General features: G+C 52.1%; 1 protein-coding gene across 13 annotated transcripts in view; it reads right to left on the minus strand.

The window, feature by feature from the left end:
* Positions 1-4,546: 4,546 nt before the first annotated feature.
* Positions 4,547-18,547, minus strand: part of AKAP13 (A-kinase anchoring protein 13) — a 324,413-nt gene continuing 310,412 nt past the window's right edge. For 12 of the 13 annotated variants that reach the window (XM_059180056.1, XM_059180052.1, XM_059180055.1 and 9 more), the window contains 8 exons: positions 18,327-18,521; positions 15,393-15,554; positions 14,752-14,822; positions 14,296-14,340; positions 12,111-12,161; positions 10,995-11,444; positions 9,898-10,231; positions 4,547-9,070 (listed from right to left, as the gene is read on the minus strand). In XM_059180056.1, the coding sequence (XP_059036039.1) occupies positions 9,021-9,070; positions 9,898-10,231; positions 10,995-11,444; positions 12,111-12,161; positions 14,296-14,340; positions 14,752-14,822; positions 15,393-15,554; positions 18,327-18,521 (1,358 nt within the window). In that variant the 3' untranslated portion in view covers positions 4,547-9,020. The remainder of the gene's footprint in view (positions 9,071-9,897; positions 10,232-10,994; positions 11,445-12,110; positions 12,162-14,295; positions 14,341-14,751; positions 14,823-15,392; positions 15,555-18,326; positions 18,522-18,547) is intronic. The other variant, XM_059180049.1, reaches the window with a different exon arrangement.

An 18,547-nucleotide genomic window follows, 5' to 3' on the forward strand; every position in this document is an offset into this window, starting at 1 on the left:
TGGTCAGAAAAGATGTATGCTATGACTTTGATCTCTTTGAATTTGTTGAATTTTATTTTGTAGCCTAATATGTGAACTATTCTGGATAATGTTCCCTGTGCACTCGAATGTGTTTGTGGATGTACTAGTATGAAATGTTCTGAATACATCTGTTAAATCCATTGCTGTCCAGTGTGTTATTCAAAGCCACAGTTTCCTTGTTTATTTTGTTTGGATGATCTGTCCATTGATGTACATGGGGTGTTAAAGTCCCTACTATTATAATACCATTAATTATTCCACTTATGTTTGTTCATAATGGTTTCATGCATTTGGGTGCTCCCATGTTGTATAAATAAATATTTACAATTGTTGTATCCTCTTGTTGGATTGTCCCCCTTATTATTATATGGTAGTATTCTTTGCCTCTTTTTATAGTCTTTGTTTTAAAGTCTATTTCAAAAAGTCTATTTTGTCCCATGTAACTACTGCTACACTGGCTTTCTTTTGACATCCATTTGCTTGAGAAATGGTTCTCTAGCCCCTCACTTTCTTTTTTGTTTTTTAAAGATTTATTTATTTATTTATTTGAGAGAGAGAGAGAGAGAGAGATATCCCAAGTAGGCAGAGAGGCAGGCAGAGAGAGAGAGAGGAGAAAGTAGACTCCCTGCTGAGCAGAGAGCCCGATGTGGGGCTCAATCCCAGGACCCTGGGATCACGAGCCCGATGTGGGGCTCAATACCAGGACCCTGGGATCACGACCTGGGCTGAAGGCAGAGGCTTTAGCCCACTGAGCCACCCAGGTGCCCTTTAGCCCCTCACTTTCAATTTGCAGAAGTCTTTAGGTCTGAAATGAGTCTCTTGTAGGCAGCATACAGATGGGTCTTTTTTTTTTTTTTTTTTTTTTTTTTTAAATCTATACTGTCATCCTGTGTCTTTTGGAGTATTTAGTCCATTTAAGTCAAAGGACTTATTGATAGATTTGTATTTATCCATTTTGGTTAGCCATTTTGTTACTTGTTTTGTGATAGTTTTTGATCCTGTCTTTTCTTGCTCTCACATGCTTTGCTGATTGTGTTTAGTGATATGCTTAGAGAATAAAGAGAAAGGTCTCTTTATTCTTTGCAATGTGTTAGTCATTTTTGATTCCTGGTTACCAATAGCTTTGTATCTTTGACATGTAGCAGTCTATATTATGTTGATGGTTGCTTAAGTTTGAACCCATTCTTTATTTCTCTCCTCCCCATATTTTAGGTCTATGGTGTTATACTTTACATCTTTTTATTTTGTGAGTCCTTTGACTGATTTTTACAGATATTCTTACTGCCTTTGTGCTTCCTATTTTTCTTACTCCTATTTATGACCTTTCCTTTCCAAAGAGCCCTCTTTTTAAAAACATTTTTATTTTTAAAAATTTCTTTTCAGTGTTCCCGAATTCAGTTTATGCATCACACCCAGTGCACCATGCAATACAATTTTTGCCCTCCATAATACCCACCACCAGGCTCACCCAACCCCCCCCCCCCCAAAACCCTCAGTTTATTTCTCAGAGTCCACAGTCTCAAAGAGCACTCTTCAATATATATATATATATATTTTTTTTTTGTAGGAATAGTTTAGTGGTCATGGACTATGTTAGTTTTTGTCTGAGAAACTCGGTTTCCTTCTATTCGGATGATAGCCTTGCTGGATAGAATATTCTCGGCTGCAGGTTGGTTTCCTTCAGCAGTTTGAATATTTAATTCCACTCCTTTCTGGTCTGTTGAGGTTTCTGCTGAAAAATCAGCTGATAGCCTAATGGGATTTCCATCGTAGGTAACTGGGTTTTTTTTTTTTTTTTTTTTTTTTTTGGGTCATTGTTGCTTTTGAAATTCTGTCGCTGTCAACTGCTTTTTGCCATTTAATTTCTCTGTTTTCATGTGGGCCTTCTTTGGTTAATTTTGTTGGACGTCTCTGTCTCTCCTGGATCTGGATTTCAGTTTCCTTCCCCAGATTTGGAATGTTTTCAGTTATTATTTCTTCAAGCAAATTTTCTGCTGCCTTTTCTGTCTTCTCCTTCTGGGACCCCTATAATGTGAATGTTGTTATGCCTGATAGTATTGCTGAGTTCCTTAAGTCAATTTTCATGCTGTATATTTCTTCTCACCTGCTCAGCTTGATTGCTTTCCACAACTCTGTCCTCCAAGTCACTGATCTGTTCTTCTGCTTCCTCTCAGTCTATTTATTCCATCTAATGTAGTTTTGATTTCATTTACGGAGTTCTCCATCTCTGATTGGTTCTTTTTTATGTTTTCTCTCTCTTTGTTAAGGGCCTCAGTGAGGTCCCCCACTCTCAAGTACAGTGAGGATCTTCAAAGTCATTACCTGAAATTCTTTGTTAGGCATATTACTACCATTTCATTTAGGTCCCTTGAGATTTTTGTCCTTTTCTTTCATTTGGGATATACTCCTCTGTTCCCTTATTTTGTCTAACTGTGTCTGTTTCTGTATTAGGAAAGTAACCTATGTCTCCCACTCTTGCAAGTAGTGGCCTTATGAAGAACAGGGCCTGTGGTGCCCTGGAGTACAGAACCTGGGAGCTTCAAAGGTATCTCCTTTAAAAAAATTTTTTTTACTTATTATTATTTAGCACAAGCAGGGGGAGGGGCAGAAGGAGAGGGAGAGAGAGAATCTCAAGCAGACTCAGTGCTGAGCTTGGAGCCTGATGTGTCGCTCAGTCTCGTGAACCCAGCATCATGACCTGATTCTAAATCAAGAGTATGATGCTCAACAGACTAAGCCACCCAGGTGCCCCTTGGTGGTGGTGGGTCTCTGTGTGTTGCACGCAGCCTACGTTTGTGGCTCTCTTCTCGCCAGTCAGTCACCCTCAGTGGCTCTCTCTGCTCTGCTGAGGGCACAGTTTGGTCCCTGTACTATTAGTGGGCCAGTGTGGTGCTGCCCTGGGCTCGAGTTGAGTCAGACCAGACGTTTGCCAGAGATGTAGTATCACCAAACTATAGGGCACTTTCCCTGTGTTGGCCCTGAGGTTTTGTTGTTGGGTGGGGCCTGTAGTCCGACCAGGTGTCTGTCCCCAGCCCACTGCTGGGGCTGCAGCCGGACTGGTGTATATGGTTGCCTTTTTCTCTCCCTGGGGCAGGAGTCTCTTTGGAGTGGTGCTGGCTCCAGTCCGGGCTGCTTGCACACTGCGGCTCGTGGCACTCCTTTGGACGGGTGCCTACGCAGAGTGTATTTGCGGGTGTGGATCTCCAAAGAGTGCTGGGCGGGACGTGCAGTGTTAGCAAGGTTTGTGTGCCGGTGCTCTGCAGGAAGGGGCCTGCAGCCACGGGCCCCGGGCTGGCCGGATTGGAGGGGGCGGATCGGCCAAGCGCGCGGGGAGAGGACCGGAAGTGTTGGCAGGGTTCTCGCAGTCTTCTGGGGGCGGGGACCCGCAGCGCCAGGACTGAGGCAGGCCTGGCTGGAGGGGGAGGGTCTGCTGCAGTGCAGGGAGAGTGGGGTGGGGTGTCGGCAAGTTGGGGGGTGAAGGTCAGCTCCCTGGTTCCAGAAGGTGGCTGTGTGTTGAGGCTGGGGGGCAGAGGAGGGAGATGGCCTCTGCCAGCTCCTTTGTTCCTGGAAGAGTCCCCAGTGGTCTCTGCCCCTCCTGCACATGCTCGGAGATTAGTAAATAACTCTCCCTGCTCTGGTCCCGGGGGTGGGGGGGTTGGGGGGGGGTGGGGAAGGTGTTTCAAAATGCTGATCCAGCACTATCTCCCTGGGCTGTTTGTCGTGCTGTCTCTTTAAGGGTGAGGACACAGCTTCCTATTGCCCTCCAGACTCCCAGAGCCAAGCTGGTTGATTGTTAATGGTCTGGGTTCTGGGTTCTAAGTCCCACTGGTTCTAAGAACTTGGGAAATTCAGCCCTTCTGGCTTTCAAAGCAAAATGTCACGGGGATTCGTCTTCCCTGTGCAGGCTCCCCGGTGCGATGGTCTCTTTCCCCTCGTCTGGGCCATGTTCCCTCCCTCCCGTGGAGGGCTGTGATCTGTTTCACTCCCCACAGCGTCTCTCCCTTTCCTCCCCTCCTCGATCTGGCCTCATTTCCACATTTAGTATTGGAACCGGTCTTTGGTCTCTTTGCACTGATGTGACTGTTACGAAGTCGTGTCTGTGGAACGGGGTGAGCTTAGGGTCCTCCTACTCTGCCAGTGCCCCCAAAGTCCCCTCCTGGGGGGTCATATGGGGCGGAGAAAGTTGTCGAACAAGGAAAACTCACATTAATTCTTTTGACAGAGTAGAATCTATGACAAAGGACGATTTTACTGCACTGATTTGACAGGAAATAGTTTTGATTCCAGGCACAGATCCCAGGACTTGAGGCTGGCCCCCTGGTTTGCATCTGGGCCCCAGGAAAATGTCTCCAAGGAGCTGCTGAGTGTTTACAGACTCCTGTTCCCAGAGGGACATTAGAAACAGAAGTTCTCTTTGGGGAGGGGGCTCTTACTGGAGTGGGGGATGCCCCTTTATCGGGAGCCTAGACTATTCTGAGACGCTCTCCAGGCAACCCACGGGGATAGAACATGACATGGCAACAGATGAGACTTACAGGACATTTATTTTTTGAAAGGGTGGAGGGGACTTTACAAGTAGAGTCCGAAGCCAGTAACTAGACAGGAAGATAAATAAAATACAATGCCAGTATGTTGTGGCAAAATCCCAGAAAACACACTGAAAATTTTTTTTTTTTTTTACAGTTTAAAACTGCTTTACTTTATACATAATTACAAATTAATATACAGCATCTGGGTTTTTAACCCCTTTTTATTTAAAAGAATCTAGCACAGAAATGTTTGTCTAGCAGTTGAAAACCACAAAAGCAGAGGTATGAGGTGTACGGTAATCGCCCTCCTGCAGTCCGGGCGTCTCGCACGCCCGCAGCGGGTAAGGAACACAGGAAACCACAGGCTGAACCATGACCATGGGCAAGCTGACCGGACGGGCCCCTGGCGGGTGGCTGCGAAAGGCCGGAGAGCTCAAGCTGGGTGAGTATCGGGGGTGTAGGGGCAGGGTTGGGGGGACAGCACCCTCTGCTTTGCGGCAGAGAGGGGCCCCTGGCACAGGCCGGGCTCGGCGGGGTGTGCAGAGCAGGGGGGGCGTGGTCTGGGGCTGGAGGCCGTTCGCCAGCTGGGTTTGCCCGGCTTTCAACCTTAGCGAGATGGAGAATTCATTCAAGGCCTGTCAATCTTCTGACAAATTAGAGGAGTACAAGGAAAGAAGCCTTTGTTTTTCCCTTCCTTTTTTCTGTTTTTGTTTTTTTGATTTTACTTTTATGGCAGCATTAAAATACTTTCCACTTTAAAACCTGGCCAGCAGGCAGTAGATCCCAAAGCTCTGGTTAACTAGGAATGTTAGGCGATGTTGGAAGAAAAAAGACGCAAACCACAACGAACTCCTTGCCCTCCCCTCGTCTCTGTGTGTCAGAGAGCTCGCGGGGCTAGGACGCGGGCCCAGCACCACCGGCACGTGGGTGTCCAGCCGGAAGGCGGGCGCGCGAGGCACACGTGTCACTCAACCACGGCTGTCGAACCTACAGGGCTGGTTCCGGGCTTCCACAGGCCAAGACTGCGGATCCCCTCTGGGGGCCCCTCCAAGCCACGTGTGTGCGGCCAGAGGCCCATCACCAGAACAGTGTCTCCAACACCCTCCCAGGGCTCGGCTGGCCTGGGCACAACCCGTCACCCATCAGCACTGGAGTGGACTCAGCCCCCTCCGCGCCCTCCCTGGGGCAAATGCCCAAATCCTCAGGGAGAGAGAACTGGCCATGGAGAAGCCTTAGAGACCAAGCAATGAAATATTAAGTACTTCTGTGAACCCCCAACTTTTGGATCAAGTCCTGGCCTCTAAGGTATGGTTCTGCCCCTCGCTTAAGGCAGAGTCTACCTTACTAAACCCCTGCACCCCCACACCTGCCCCCCTTCCCAGGAAAGGTACAACAAACCCCAAGGGTCTTGAAAATTTGTGCTTCCTGCTAGCTCCTAGGGGCTCAGGAAGAGAATGAGGGGAACATTCTCTTCTCAAAGAGACGACGTCAGTGGTGCTACCCTGAGGCGTAAGAGGGAGAAAGGTAAGATTCGTACCTTTTCAAAAAAAAAAAAACAACAAATCTTGCTAAGGATTTCTTCCCCACAGATCGCTCTCATGGGGTAGAGAATGGAATGTTGGCAAAGGCTGAATCATGGCATCTTGCACGTTTTTAACCCTCTGTTTTCAAAGAAGAAAAGTTCACACAGCGGATTGTCCCCCAAAATAAGCCAACAGACGAGAGCATTTAAAGTGCATGTCACCCGACTGGGGTGACGACTTCTGAGATGATAGAATTTTTGAGACAGAACTGAGCCTCCCTCCAGGAACTTCACTAGACTCCGGAAATCTGGGGGCTCCGGCTGGCGTCAGGCACTTGCTTCCCGGAGGACACAACAGCGAACGGCCTTCGAGTCCCCCGGGCAGACGACCCCTTCTCACAAGAAAAGGGCCCAGACGAGACCTCAGACTCCGGAACCAGAGTGGTTCTCAAGGTGACAAGCCCAAGCAGCAACAACCCCGGCAGCTCTCCAAGCATAGCAGAGGAGGTCCCGGAGTTCAGTTTCCAGGGGGGACGAGAAAGACCTGTCACAGCGCGGCTCTCAGGAAGCCGTTGTCTCTCTGCGCTGCGGACTGGGCTTCCGATGAAGGTGGGCAGGTGGGGCGGACGCGGGAGGCTCCCCTCCAAATCCGGTTCTGCACGGTCTGCCCCGAAACCTGAGCGAGCTCAGTGACTCGCGGGCAGGCGCAGGCCATGCCACCACCATCACCCGCAAAGCAGCCCAAACCTCAGAGCTAGTTGAGCATAAAAGACACTCTCAAGCTGCCGCCAAACAGGGCAGCAGGGCCAGAAACTCCGGGTCCACAGCATGTCAGTGGCGCAGACGTGAGGGCCCATCTCGCCAGCACCAAGTGCGAGCTCAGGGAACATGGGGGCCTGGCCTAGGTGACACCGAGGACGACGCAGGCTTCCCGCCCTGGTGCCGTTCCCTCCAGCGGCCCACGGCGAGCCCCAGAGGGGGACAGACCCTGCACGCCATGTGCTTTGAGGAGAACCGTGGCAGGCGTGGCTGTGGCTCGTTGCTGGGTGGACTAAGGCCAGGAAGTAAACCATCTTTTCACTGCCCAGGGTGTGTGTGGGGGTATACCGCGGTTCGAAAGAGGAGGAGCTTAGCTGGTTTTGTTCTTACAGTCTGCTTCTGCAGGCTAAGAGATTTCTGAGACGCAAACAGGTGAATGTAACTCCCAGGTGACAAGTCTCTTGACTCAGGCAAGGGAGAAGACATCCCTCAATCCGAGGAGGAGGTGGGGGTGAGAAGAGGGAAGGAAATGGATTCCCCTCCCCCAACCTTTAACCTTCCTTTGGGCCCTCAAGGCACTTGGACAGACGCGGAGGAGCGAGCAGCGCTGTTCACGTTCTGCATCGACCAGACAGCGGGAACCGTTGGGCTGGTATGTTCACCCTTACACACACACACACACACACACACACACACACACAATAAATAAGTCTAAGCTAACAGTTTTAAACCAGACCTCTTTCAAATAAACTGAAAGATAAATATCTCCATCTGCAAGGCCAGCTTGCAATTCATCAACAAGCACCAAGTTACAGATTTTTGTTTTTTTAAAAAGTATGTTCAAAGACCCATGCTCCTGAGAGGCAAAAAGCAGGAAGGAAGGGCACACTGAAAGCACAGACTTTTCCAGGGTCTGCCCGCAGGGGAGTATGGAGTCCAGCAGGGAGCCGGGGGCTTCGAGGACCTCCGGGAACCGTCCCGCTCCAGCACTGGCCGCGAGCCTCCAGCAGTCAGGGATCCCCGCCAGCGCGGGAGACAGAAGGGAAACCAGGCTGCGTCTGGGACACACCTTCGAGGGGGCGGAGTACAGTAACCAACAGACCTTTAGATTAGAGAAAGACTTCAAGAAATCAAATTCTGCCCTGGCCTCCCGCTACAGAACGAGCACGTTTCCCAGCCACACCGGGGCCAGCTACTGCTCGGGCTGAACTGGTCTAAAAATGACGACGACGACAGAGGGGCCGAACGCCTTCCCCTGAACCGACGGGGACCACTGTCCTAGTGCAGGGGTGGGGACCACCTTGCTGCCGCGGCAGCTGCTGCCCTCGGGATGATATTAAGGAGGCTGGGGGTCAGTGACAACCAAAAAGTGTCACCATGCAGGAGTCAGGACGTGGAGACTTCTCTACTTCATCTATGCCCAGAGTATGCGGGCAAACATCTGGAAAGCCAGACTATAATTTCTTTGGATTTCATGTTAAAATTACAGATTTTTTTTTTAAATGACAAACACCAAAATGAAGGTGGTATAGATCATGTATATATGTACACACACATGCACATATATATGTATCTATCTATCTATATATATGCTTTTTAACCACATCACCCCTTCTCTTACTGGTTTTCACAGACGTGTGCCATCCCTTCTAAAATGAAACATGCAGAAAGGGAGGAGGTGTGCACGGGGCAGGGTGACAGGACCACCTTGGACGACTAGGGGGGTACGAGGCGAGTGCCCGCGTGCTCCTGGAGCAGGGCCAGGTGGCACCTCCTGTGCCCAGCTGACCAGGCCTCCGCTACAGACGGTGCCTAATTCTGGCGCACCCCACATGTATACGCAGAAGGGTAACTATGTACACAGACCAAGTCCAAACTATCTGCCGTTTGCCTGTTGCTTGTGTCCCTCAAAAGGTAGAATTTCAGACCTCAGTTCCACACTTCTTTCAGCCTTTAGAGACTCCTGACGTGTCTGAAACCATCGCCTGGACTTCTGGGGCCGTCTACTGTCGGCGTGAGCTGCAGGCAGCCGCTGAGCCCGGGTCTCCTGCCCCACCCTGACCTTCGAGATCTGGGTTGTGGGGCAGCTCTGTGTCCAAGGTAAGAGACCACACCCAGGACCAGGAGGAGAGGTGGGGCTGGTGACCATGGGCCAGGACAGGAGGCGGCAGCCATGGCAGAGGGCAGGGTCAGCAGAAGATCTCTTCACCCTCTGTGGGCACTTCTGACATAGGGCCCTCTGGGAAAGGGGAAAGCAAGGAGGAAACTTCAGGAAAAAACTGCTCTTCATTGAACTCCCTCCCCTACCCCCTCAGCCGGAGTCTTGCAGGAGGGAGCACATGCTGGCCTGGTGGGCAGTCACCCCCCTCCTGCCCACCAGGGCTCCCGGACTGGGTTAGGAGCTCGAGGTCCTCTGATACCCTTTGCTGGTCCACGGGACCCTTCAGCTGGACAAAGCAGTGGACTTGCTATTCACAAACAAACAGGCCCCGAGACGGAAACTTCTCTTTGATCTCCCCCAGAGACAGGAGGGAGCAATCCTGACGAGAAGGAACCGAGGGAGGACTTGGGGAAAGGGCTGCACACGCGGGGAGCCTTGGTGACTGGGATTTGATCACGAGCTTGGTGCGGGCAGCCACGTTCGCTGGTCTTGGTGTCATCTACGTCACACGGCCACCCGCAGGGTTAACCAGACCTGGGGCAATGCTCACCAAGTACTAGTTCTACTGATGACCGGACTAGGCCTACAGAAAAGCGGGGAAGACTTCGGTCTTCACTGCAGTGAGTTTCAGCCCCCACGCTGGGTAACAGACGCCCCCAAACCGAGACCTGCGCTCTCCCCTTGGCACCCGGGTGCACAGAGGGAGTCCGAGATGCCCGCTGAGCCAGCGTTCTTGCCGGGAGCCCCGGGAGCCCGGGCCGCCCTCGGCAGGCAGGGACGTGGGCTCGGGGGGATGGCGGTGCAGCTCTGACACAGCCGGATGGGCCCCTCCGTCGAACCCTGCCCCCCCGCTTCGGGACCCAGGAGCAACGTGGTGGTGGGGAGCCCTGACGCGTGTCACTCACCCCCGGGCTGAGAGCGGCCGCCTTTGTTCTTCTTTTTCTTCTCCTTCTTCTCCTTCGGCTTCGCTAACCCAAACAGGCGCGTGGAGGCGGGCGCGGGCGCGGGGGTCTGGCTCTGACCCTCTGGGCCTCTGGCTGGCTGGCTGGTGGAACTCAGTATGTGAAAAGGCCCCTTATCTTTGTGTGTCCGAGAGATGCTGTTTCTTTTTGGGGACACCGAGAGTTCCGAGTCCAGGGATCCCGATTTGGCCACGGAAGGTACAGGCGGCAAGGGGGGCTCCTCTGGGCTGGGAAGGAAGGACGGGATCCGCAGCAGCTTGCGGTGCTGCTGTGACACCTGCGCCGGGTCAGAACCAGAGTTTCTGAGTCAGGGGCCGGTGGCAGCCCTGGGGTCCGCTCACTCCACGCTGGCTGAGGTCAGCTGTGGGGGTGGCATTCAGCCTGGCGTGTACCCATTTCCTTGGATGCCACGGGCCCCTGCCACAGAAGGATCCAGGACTTCTGCGCAGCCCCCACGTGGAACCGGGGACAGTGCTGCAGACATCAGCTCTGACCCACTACTGCGATGCTTCAGGTACCGCATGTCCGCACCCCGAAGGATTCATAGCGCCTGCGGGAGGCAGCGCAGAAAGGAACCCCCTACTCCCTGGAGAAAAGGGCTGCTTGGGTGAAGACTGGCTTCCCTACAGAATTACTGCAGGGCTGAGGGCGTGGGGGAGCCTGTCCCGTTCGAGGGGAGTGGGGAGCCGGAGGTGAAACCCGCCTCGGGTGCCGCCCCCTGCACGGCCCTGCCCCGTTATGGGATGCGGGTGCTCCCTGCAGACCCTGCGCCGCGCCCCTGGGACAGGCTGCCTGAACTTCCTCTCCCGGGGGGCACGTGGGCCCCCAACCCCACGGCAGCACAGGACGAGCATCCGCCGTCAGGCGGGTCGGCCACGGGTGCACGGATGCCCCCGACTGAAGCTCATCCCCGAGGGGCTTCCCCCGGGAGCAGCCGCCGAGTGAGGCGCACAGCCGGGCCAGCGTGCTCCCCCCTCCTCCCCGGGTTCCGCGCCCCGGACTCCGCCCTCCCGGCCAGCCCTCCCCGAGGGCGCCCGCACCTGCTGGGCGTCGTGCTCCGCCTGCCTCTGGCTGAGCCGCTCGGCGTCGCGCCTCAGCTGCTCCTGCTCCCGCTCCAGCTGCCTCTGCGCGGCGCGCAGCCTCTCCAGGTCGCACTGGTAGGCGCCCTTGCGGAGCTGCAGCTCGTCGTGCTCCCGCTCCAGGTCCTGCTGGCCGCGCCGCACGTCCTGCTCGCGCTGCGCCAGCCGCGCCTCGCGCTCCTGCAGCGCCCGCTCCCGCGCCTCCCACTCGCGCTCGCGCCGCCGCTTCTCCTCCAGGTGCTGCGCCTGCTGCTTCTGCAGGTTGGCCAGGTCCTGGCGCTGCTTCTCCAGGCTGCGCTGCTTCTCCTGCTCCACCAGCGAGCTGGGGCGCGACGAGCTCCGGGTGAGCGCGCGCTCGGCCAGCAGCAGCTTCTGGTCCTCGATGTAGCTGTCCTGCTGCAGCACCACGCCCTGCGGGGGACAGCGGTGGAGGGAGCTGCGACTGGTCGGCCCCGGCCCTCCGCGTGCCGGCATGTCCGCTCCAGGGCTCCGCTCCAACCTTGGAGTCAGGAGCACCCCCCGCCCCCCCAACTGAGCCCAAAGTAATGTCAACTGTGTGGGGACCCAGAGCCTCGTTACACTTGGTCACATGCTGCTGACACTGCCCGGGGTGGGGGCTGTGTGTGCTCTGGAGGTGGGAGGAAGTAGGAATTGGATCTGGTACAGCCCGGAGAAAGGAAGTGGGCACAGTTTGAAGATAATTCCCAGAAAGTGCTAAGTAGCAGTTACTTGGGGGAGGACTTCCCTCACCACAAACTGCACAGAGATGGAAACTCACAATCACGCTAAACAAAGCACCCAACCAGGCAGCACTTCAGGCTTTGCCCCAAGGCTACAGCACCTATTCTTGTAATCTCCCAGGTCTGTTCACCCGTCATTCATCGGTTCTACCTTCCAAGGCCAAAGACAAAGCGCTGCACATTGTACCCTTTCTCAACATGACAGCCCATCGTGTCTCGACCGAGGGCCCCATTTACCCACGAGCTACCCCTAGACCTCGAAGGTCCCTGCCAACACTACCCTTGCAGCTTCTCTGGACACGAGGGAGGGAGGGAGGGGAGAGAGAGAGGCCCGTACCTGCAGCGCGCTGAGAAGCTCGTGGAGGTGAACGACACTCTGGATGACCTGCTGCGAAAGGAAGCAACGGAAACAGCCCTCAGGACGGAGTCTCCGAACCCACCACCCCGCGGGCGTCATGAGCCAACCCCCAACCCACAGCAAGGGGCCGCGTCTGAACGGAGTATTTCCGGACTGAAAGCACCAGAGAGAGTAAGCGGGTACGGATGGCCCAGAGACCCAAAACGAGGTCAAGCAAACGGGACAATGGGACAACGGTGCAGGAGGCCATCAGCATGCAGGCAGCCACACGCACGTCTTTCTCAAGCAGCGCCGCACGGAGCTGTTCTTAGTGCACCAAGTCCCCCGCGAAACTGCAGGGGAAGTAAAACCACGGCAGCCACAGAGCAGCACGCAGCCCTTACAGTGCAGGCTTCTGCATGCGGGTGCTGGGGAGGTGCTTCTAACGTGTTAAGAGAAAAAAAGGACACGAAGCTGCAGGGGGTACAGCTGTGAATGATATGTTAAAGCTATTTCTGTACAATTCACACGCACACAGACTTAGACACATAAATATACGTTGTGTAGAAGAAAAGGATGGAAATATAAACACCCAGCATTTAACAATACCTATTTCTTGGGGGTGGACTTATTTTACTCATTTTGTTGTTGTTTCTGAACATGTTCCTTTTATGACACAGCTGACCCCTGAACAATGCTGGACTTGCGGCATGAATCCCTTGCACCGTGGAAAAGCTGCTTATAATTTCTGACTCTCCAAAAAGTTTACAAATAGCCTACACTGTTGCCCTGAAGTCTTATCCATAACACAGTCCATTAACACATACCTTTATATGGTATGTGTACTATAGGCTGTATTCTTATAAAAGTAGGCTGAAGAAGAGAAGGTTACTAATGTTACTAAAAACGATCATAAGGAAAACACATTTACAGCACTGCACTCTATTTATTTAAAAAACTTGCATATTAGAAGTGGACCCGGGAGTTCAAACCCATGTTATTCAAGGATCAACTGTACTTAGAACCAAACACCAAAAACTTAATTATTAAGCTTAGCTCTTCTGAGAGCACACTTTTTACCCTCTTTTCAGTTTCTTCTTAATAAAAGAGGTCACCAAAGACCAGCGGACTGTGGCTGGGCATCCGCAGTGTTACCCGCCCTGGAATGCCCGAAAAGCCCTGGTCCGGTAATTTCTTATCTGACCCCTTGTCATGAAATACGGGGGGGGGGGGGGGGGGAGTCATGGAACAGAAAAATATGGGTGAAATTTCATTCAAGTAGCAGACAGAGCAACAGTTTGTGTGAGAGTAAGTGGATTTGGTTTAAGGCAAACACACTGAGGGGCCAGTGTTTACACTGCCAGGCCAACCCACGGAAAATACCTTCCTGCGTCTTAGGGGGGACAAGGGAAAAAAGTTCCCTTTAATTTAAAATTTTAAAACAAATCTGCTCAGGGCCTTATGATACTATGTTAAAAGCAAAAAGAAACACACGAGCACCCTTACAGGGCCGCCCCACAAGCCCAGCGTCACGTATTAAGGCCGCACACTCCGAGCACACCCTGAGTCATGCCAGTCTGCAGAGGGTGGCGCCTGGGGACGGATGTGCTGGTGGAGCAAGGAGCGGGGACCCGAGTGGGAACGCGAGCGGGAGAGACACCGTTCCCCGACAGGGTCAGCAGACCTGAGGCAAGGAAGGAGAGGGAACTGCCCCCAGAGTCAGCTCTCCAACAAGAGGGACACTAAGGCTGTTTTCAGAGGGACACACAGTGAGTGAAGAGCAGAGCTTGGAGAAGAAAACACAACTCGAGTCCTGGCAGGACAGGATATGACCACGCAGTGACCCACAAGGTGAGGTGCCACAATCCACACCTGTGGCTTCCAGGGCCAGGCCCGAGTGCCAGGCAAGCAGCCGTGGCAGCACGTGTTCCCAGAAAGCAAGAGGCCTGCTTCTCGAGGACGGAGAAGCTGAGGCTGTGTTAGTAGGCCACGGTCTGGCACACTTCCAGGACGATGCTCGGGGCTCAGGCAAACAGCAAGGTAAGGACAGTGGCGACCCCACCACTAAGTGCACACACGGAAGCCAGGAGTCAGCTTGTTCGTAACAGCAAAACACAGACGACCATTCCCAGCCTAGCAATTATGACAAAATCCTATTCTCAGACATAACTCGTAATGCCCTTACCTCACTGTTTCTTTTCAGCATAAATACCAGGTTAGCATTTCCACCCTATAAAACAAAAACATGCATTAAAAAAAAAGATCCTGAGGCAAAAACAATGTTCAATATGTGTCTCGATTATGCTTGGGCTTCCCATTTTCGTTCTTTTCCACCGCAGCTTCCCGCTGCAGGGTAACGAAGGTTTGAGGCCGCACTTAGCTGAAGCCCCTAGAGAGGGCAGGCCGGTGCGGGCCGCGGACCCGGAGCTCCTGCTGCTCGGGCCGCGGGCGGCGAGGAGCGTAGCACGAGGCTCTGAGCCCGAGGGGCCGAACGGCCAGGAACACGGGACTCGCTAATTGTAGGGTTTGTTTCAAAATGTGCTTTCCTCCTGAAGTAGGAAATGACAGCAAGTCGGATCCAAAACAAGATCCAAGGGGGCTAACTGCAAAGATTACGCGTGTAGAGCTTTTAGAGAACTACCTTTTTCAGACCGCTGTCCGACTCGGTTCTCCTCAGATCCTGGCCGTCCTCCCCCTCTTCCTTCTCACCTCCTGAGAGAAGCAAAAAAAAATTTTTTTTTTAAAGTTGTGAAACAGATTAGCCAAGAAAAAAATACAATATCTGTAGCTCAGGGATATGGTATTCCCACATCTTATTAATGCCAAAAAGGGGGAAGCCACCTGGGGACAGCTAAGTGATAATTAAGAATTTTAGGGCCACAGAAGAATCAGAAGCAGAAAGGAAAAATGAGTATCATTACTCCTTTGGTCACAACTTAGCTGAGGTCCCAGGAAATTGTTTTTCATTTACTAAAAATAAATGTGACCCTGAGAGAAAAGAGAGGTTCTTGAGTGTTTTTAGCAGCGAGCTACTCAAGGAGCTTTCAGTGAAACTTCTACTGACTGGGACAGGGGAGAGGCAGCTACCGGAACAGGATTTCATTTTTGGTTGTATGCGATGGTTGGGGATCACCTATAGGAGTATGGATTCTAAATCATTTACTGTTTTTGTTTTTTTAAAGTAAGCCCTAGGGCCCACCGTGGGCCTTGAACTCTCAACCTTGAGATCAAGAGTCACATGCTTTATGGACGAAGCCAGCCAGGCGCCCGTAAATCATTTACCTTTTGAAGCGTTCATCTGATGGCTGTCAAATCCTCCAAAGGTCTCTGCTCTCCGGGGCAAGGAGACAGGACCCACCATGCCTTCCTGCTCAACAGGGCTACTGACCGCTGGCCCCAGCGTGCCTCCGAGGCTTCCACTCACCAAACCTTGAAGGATCTCCACTGGAAAAAAGGAAACATGCTCAAGTTACATTTCATCTTCTACTTAGAAAATCTCATGGTATCACACAAGATATACAGGAAGCACGATCAGACAATTCCAGAGTGACTAGGGACTTCCTTTGCTCAGAGAAAGGTCTCAGCTCAGGGTATGTGTTGTAGCTGGATTCTACTGGGAATTCACAGACGAAGCCTTCGGCCTTATTTACACAGGGTCTAGGAAATTCGAAAGGACACGAGGAAGACAAAGGAATTTACTGGAAGGGGCATGGCCTTCTAGAGTCATACCCAAAGTGGCCAGAAAGAGTTCCCTAGGAAGTAAGATGGGCCAATCTGAGAGCAGCCCTAAAGCTGGCAGGGTTCTTCCCCCTGGTACAGTGAGTTCAAGGGACCAGAGAAGTCAAGGGTCGCAATTCTCAGATCTGACCAGCGAGGCCTCTTTTCTAGAGCTGGGTTCCCCAGAAAGGAAGAAGTGCTAAAAGCGGAATAAAGCTTGAGCTGGAGAGAAGCCAGAGAGGAGGTCCAGAAGGATGAAGGAGGGAAACAGAGGCAGGGAATCAAGTGGACGAAGCCATTGTATTTAAAACAACAACAACAACACAAACCACACTCCATGGGAACAATCAGAGTCCTGTGAAGTGAGAAAAGATATCTACACCTAAAAACTTAGGAAGCTTATTTCACGTAAAAATGAGCAACTGGGGGGTGGGGGGCGCCTGGGTGGCTCAGTGGGTTAAAGCCTCTGCCTTCGGCTCTGGTCATGATCCCAGGGTTCTGAGATCGAGTCCCGCAATGGGCTCTCTGCTCAGCAGGTAGCCTCCTTCCTCTCTGCCTGCCTTTCTGCCTACTTGTGATCTCTGTTAAATAAATAAATAAAATCTTAAAAAAACCAAAAAAACAAAAAAAACGAGCAACTGGGAAACATCCAAGTCAAATCCCACACAAGGCTAAGGAGAAAGCAAGCGAGGGAAGAACAAGGGGCCTGACTCCCTGCGTGGGCTAACAGCATCCCAGGGACACGTGTCCATGAAGTGGACGGGCTACTTACTGCCAGGAGTGGACACAGCCATGGAGGAACCCAGGGCAGAATCAGGAAACACAGACACCAAGAAGTGGAAACAAAGAGAAATGATCATTTGAGAGAGGAAAACTAGATCACAAGAGCAAAACCAACCCGACAGAAAAGGACTTACCAGAAGGTGGAAGGAAGAACACTTGAGCATGACAAAGATGAAGGGAACGCAAAGTGTGAAGAGAGCAACCCGTGCGGAGGACAGAGGGGTCCGGCATGTGGACAGCGGGAGTTCTTGGAGAAGAGAATCAAAACAAGGGCAGAGGAAAAACACTAAAAGCTGTAATTTAAGAATACTTTTCTGAAATTGGAAGACTGTGAGCCTGAGAACATCGACCCAGAACAACCCCAACAGAAGGCATATGCTGGTCAAAGTACCTGAATTTGAGAAAATAGCTCTCAGGGCGCCCAGGCGGAAAGCACGGGACTTACAAGGGGAGAACTGAGATTACGATCGCACACGGACAGCTGCTTTATGCCAGGAGAAAAAGCAAGAATGTTATTTAAGAGCAACCAAGACACCCGAGGGAAGAAAATGTGAACCGAGCATCTCCTATCCCGCAGAGCGGACTCGCGAGCTCTCCACGGTACAGATTACTACCCGCGAGAGGACCCAGGGCGTGGTGTTCTCACGAACCCTTCCCAGGACAGCTGCTGAAGGAGGAGCCTCAGACATCCGAAGTGACAAGCGCAATGAAAACTCCAGCAGCAGTGACCGGGCCTACTGCCAGGATTGTGGTCTTATAAAACAAGAGTTCCTTAGAGAAAGGACCTAGATCTGGGGCAGAAAACAAGGTGAGTCTAGAACATCTTGATACACCAAAGAGCACTGAAGCTCTCAGAGACTCCTGGGGTCCCATCAGAAGCACCTGCTGGTTGGCAAATCACGAACATTCCCGGTGTATAGTACAGATCATCACTGTAGCGACTTGAAAACCGTCAGACAGGTTTAAATTCGTGAGTCTGTAATAACATCTAAAACGTACGGGTCACCTTCAGAGGGTAACCCCAGATCAGTTCATTATCCTGGTAATTGGTAAATAAAGGGGGAAAAAAAATCCAGTGTTTATCATTTTATCTTCCTTCTTCTGCATGCCACAAAGAAGACAGCTAGCTATCTTGCGCCTCTGGTAAAGGAGCCCAGCACCACAAGGACACAGCTTACCCCGGGGATCATGCCTGAGCGATAAAACCTCTCCATCAGGCTGTGGGTCTGAAGGAAGTCCCGGACAGGAGAAGAGAGCGCTCGTGTGAGTAAGAGCTAGACTCTGAGAGACACTCTAGGTCAAATAGCTCCTATTCTTCAAAGACAAATTATGTGGAAGAGAAAGGGCTGGTGGAGAGGCCTGGAGGTTAGGAATCTGAAAGGTCGATGAAAAGCAAGACCACAGTGTCTACAAACAGGCCTTTAGCCATCGATCGGTATGCAAACGTGGAAGTCACAGCACCTGTTCCTTTTCGGAAGCAGGGAGGGAGCTTTGACGGGGACGGACCGTGTGGAAGGACTTTGGGGTCTGGCCACGTTCTATTTCTGGACCTGGGTGGCAGTTACAAGGTGTTCCCCTGATGATAATCTACTAAACAAAATACCTGTCTTGGATTGTTTTCTGGATCTGTACTTTATTTTACAGTGGAAAAGTAAAATCTGGTAGGTAATGTTGGTGCATGAGGCACTTTGGGAAGAGATTAAGACGGGCAATTACCCTCATTTATTGCACTTTTCATTAAAGGTCCTCCTTTGAGAGCCTCTTCTGTGTTGGAGCGGAAGAGGATCCGAGAGCTGTGCGTTGGGGAGCAATCCTCCGGCAAGGGGGTGCTGCACTCCGTCATGTCTCGGAAAATCATCTCCTTCTCTTCCAGGAGGAGGAGGATCTGCTGGTCCTTCTGCTGGAGTTGCTCTGCACGGAGGATGGAGAAAAGGTCT

Source organism: Mustela lutreola, chromosome 7, assembly GCF_030435805.1.
Source record: "Mustela lutreola isolate mMusLut2 chromosome 7, mMusLut2.pri, whole genome shotgun sequence".
Classification (NCBI taxonomy): Eukaryota; Metazoa; Chordata; class Mammalia; order Carnivora; family Mustelidae; genus Mustela; species Mustela lutreola.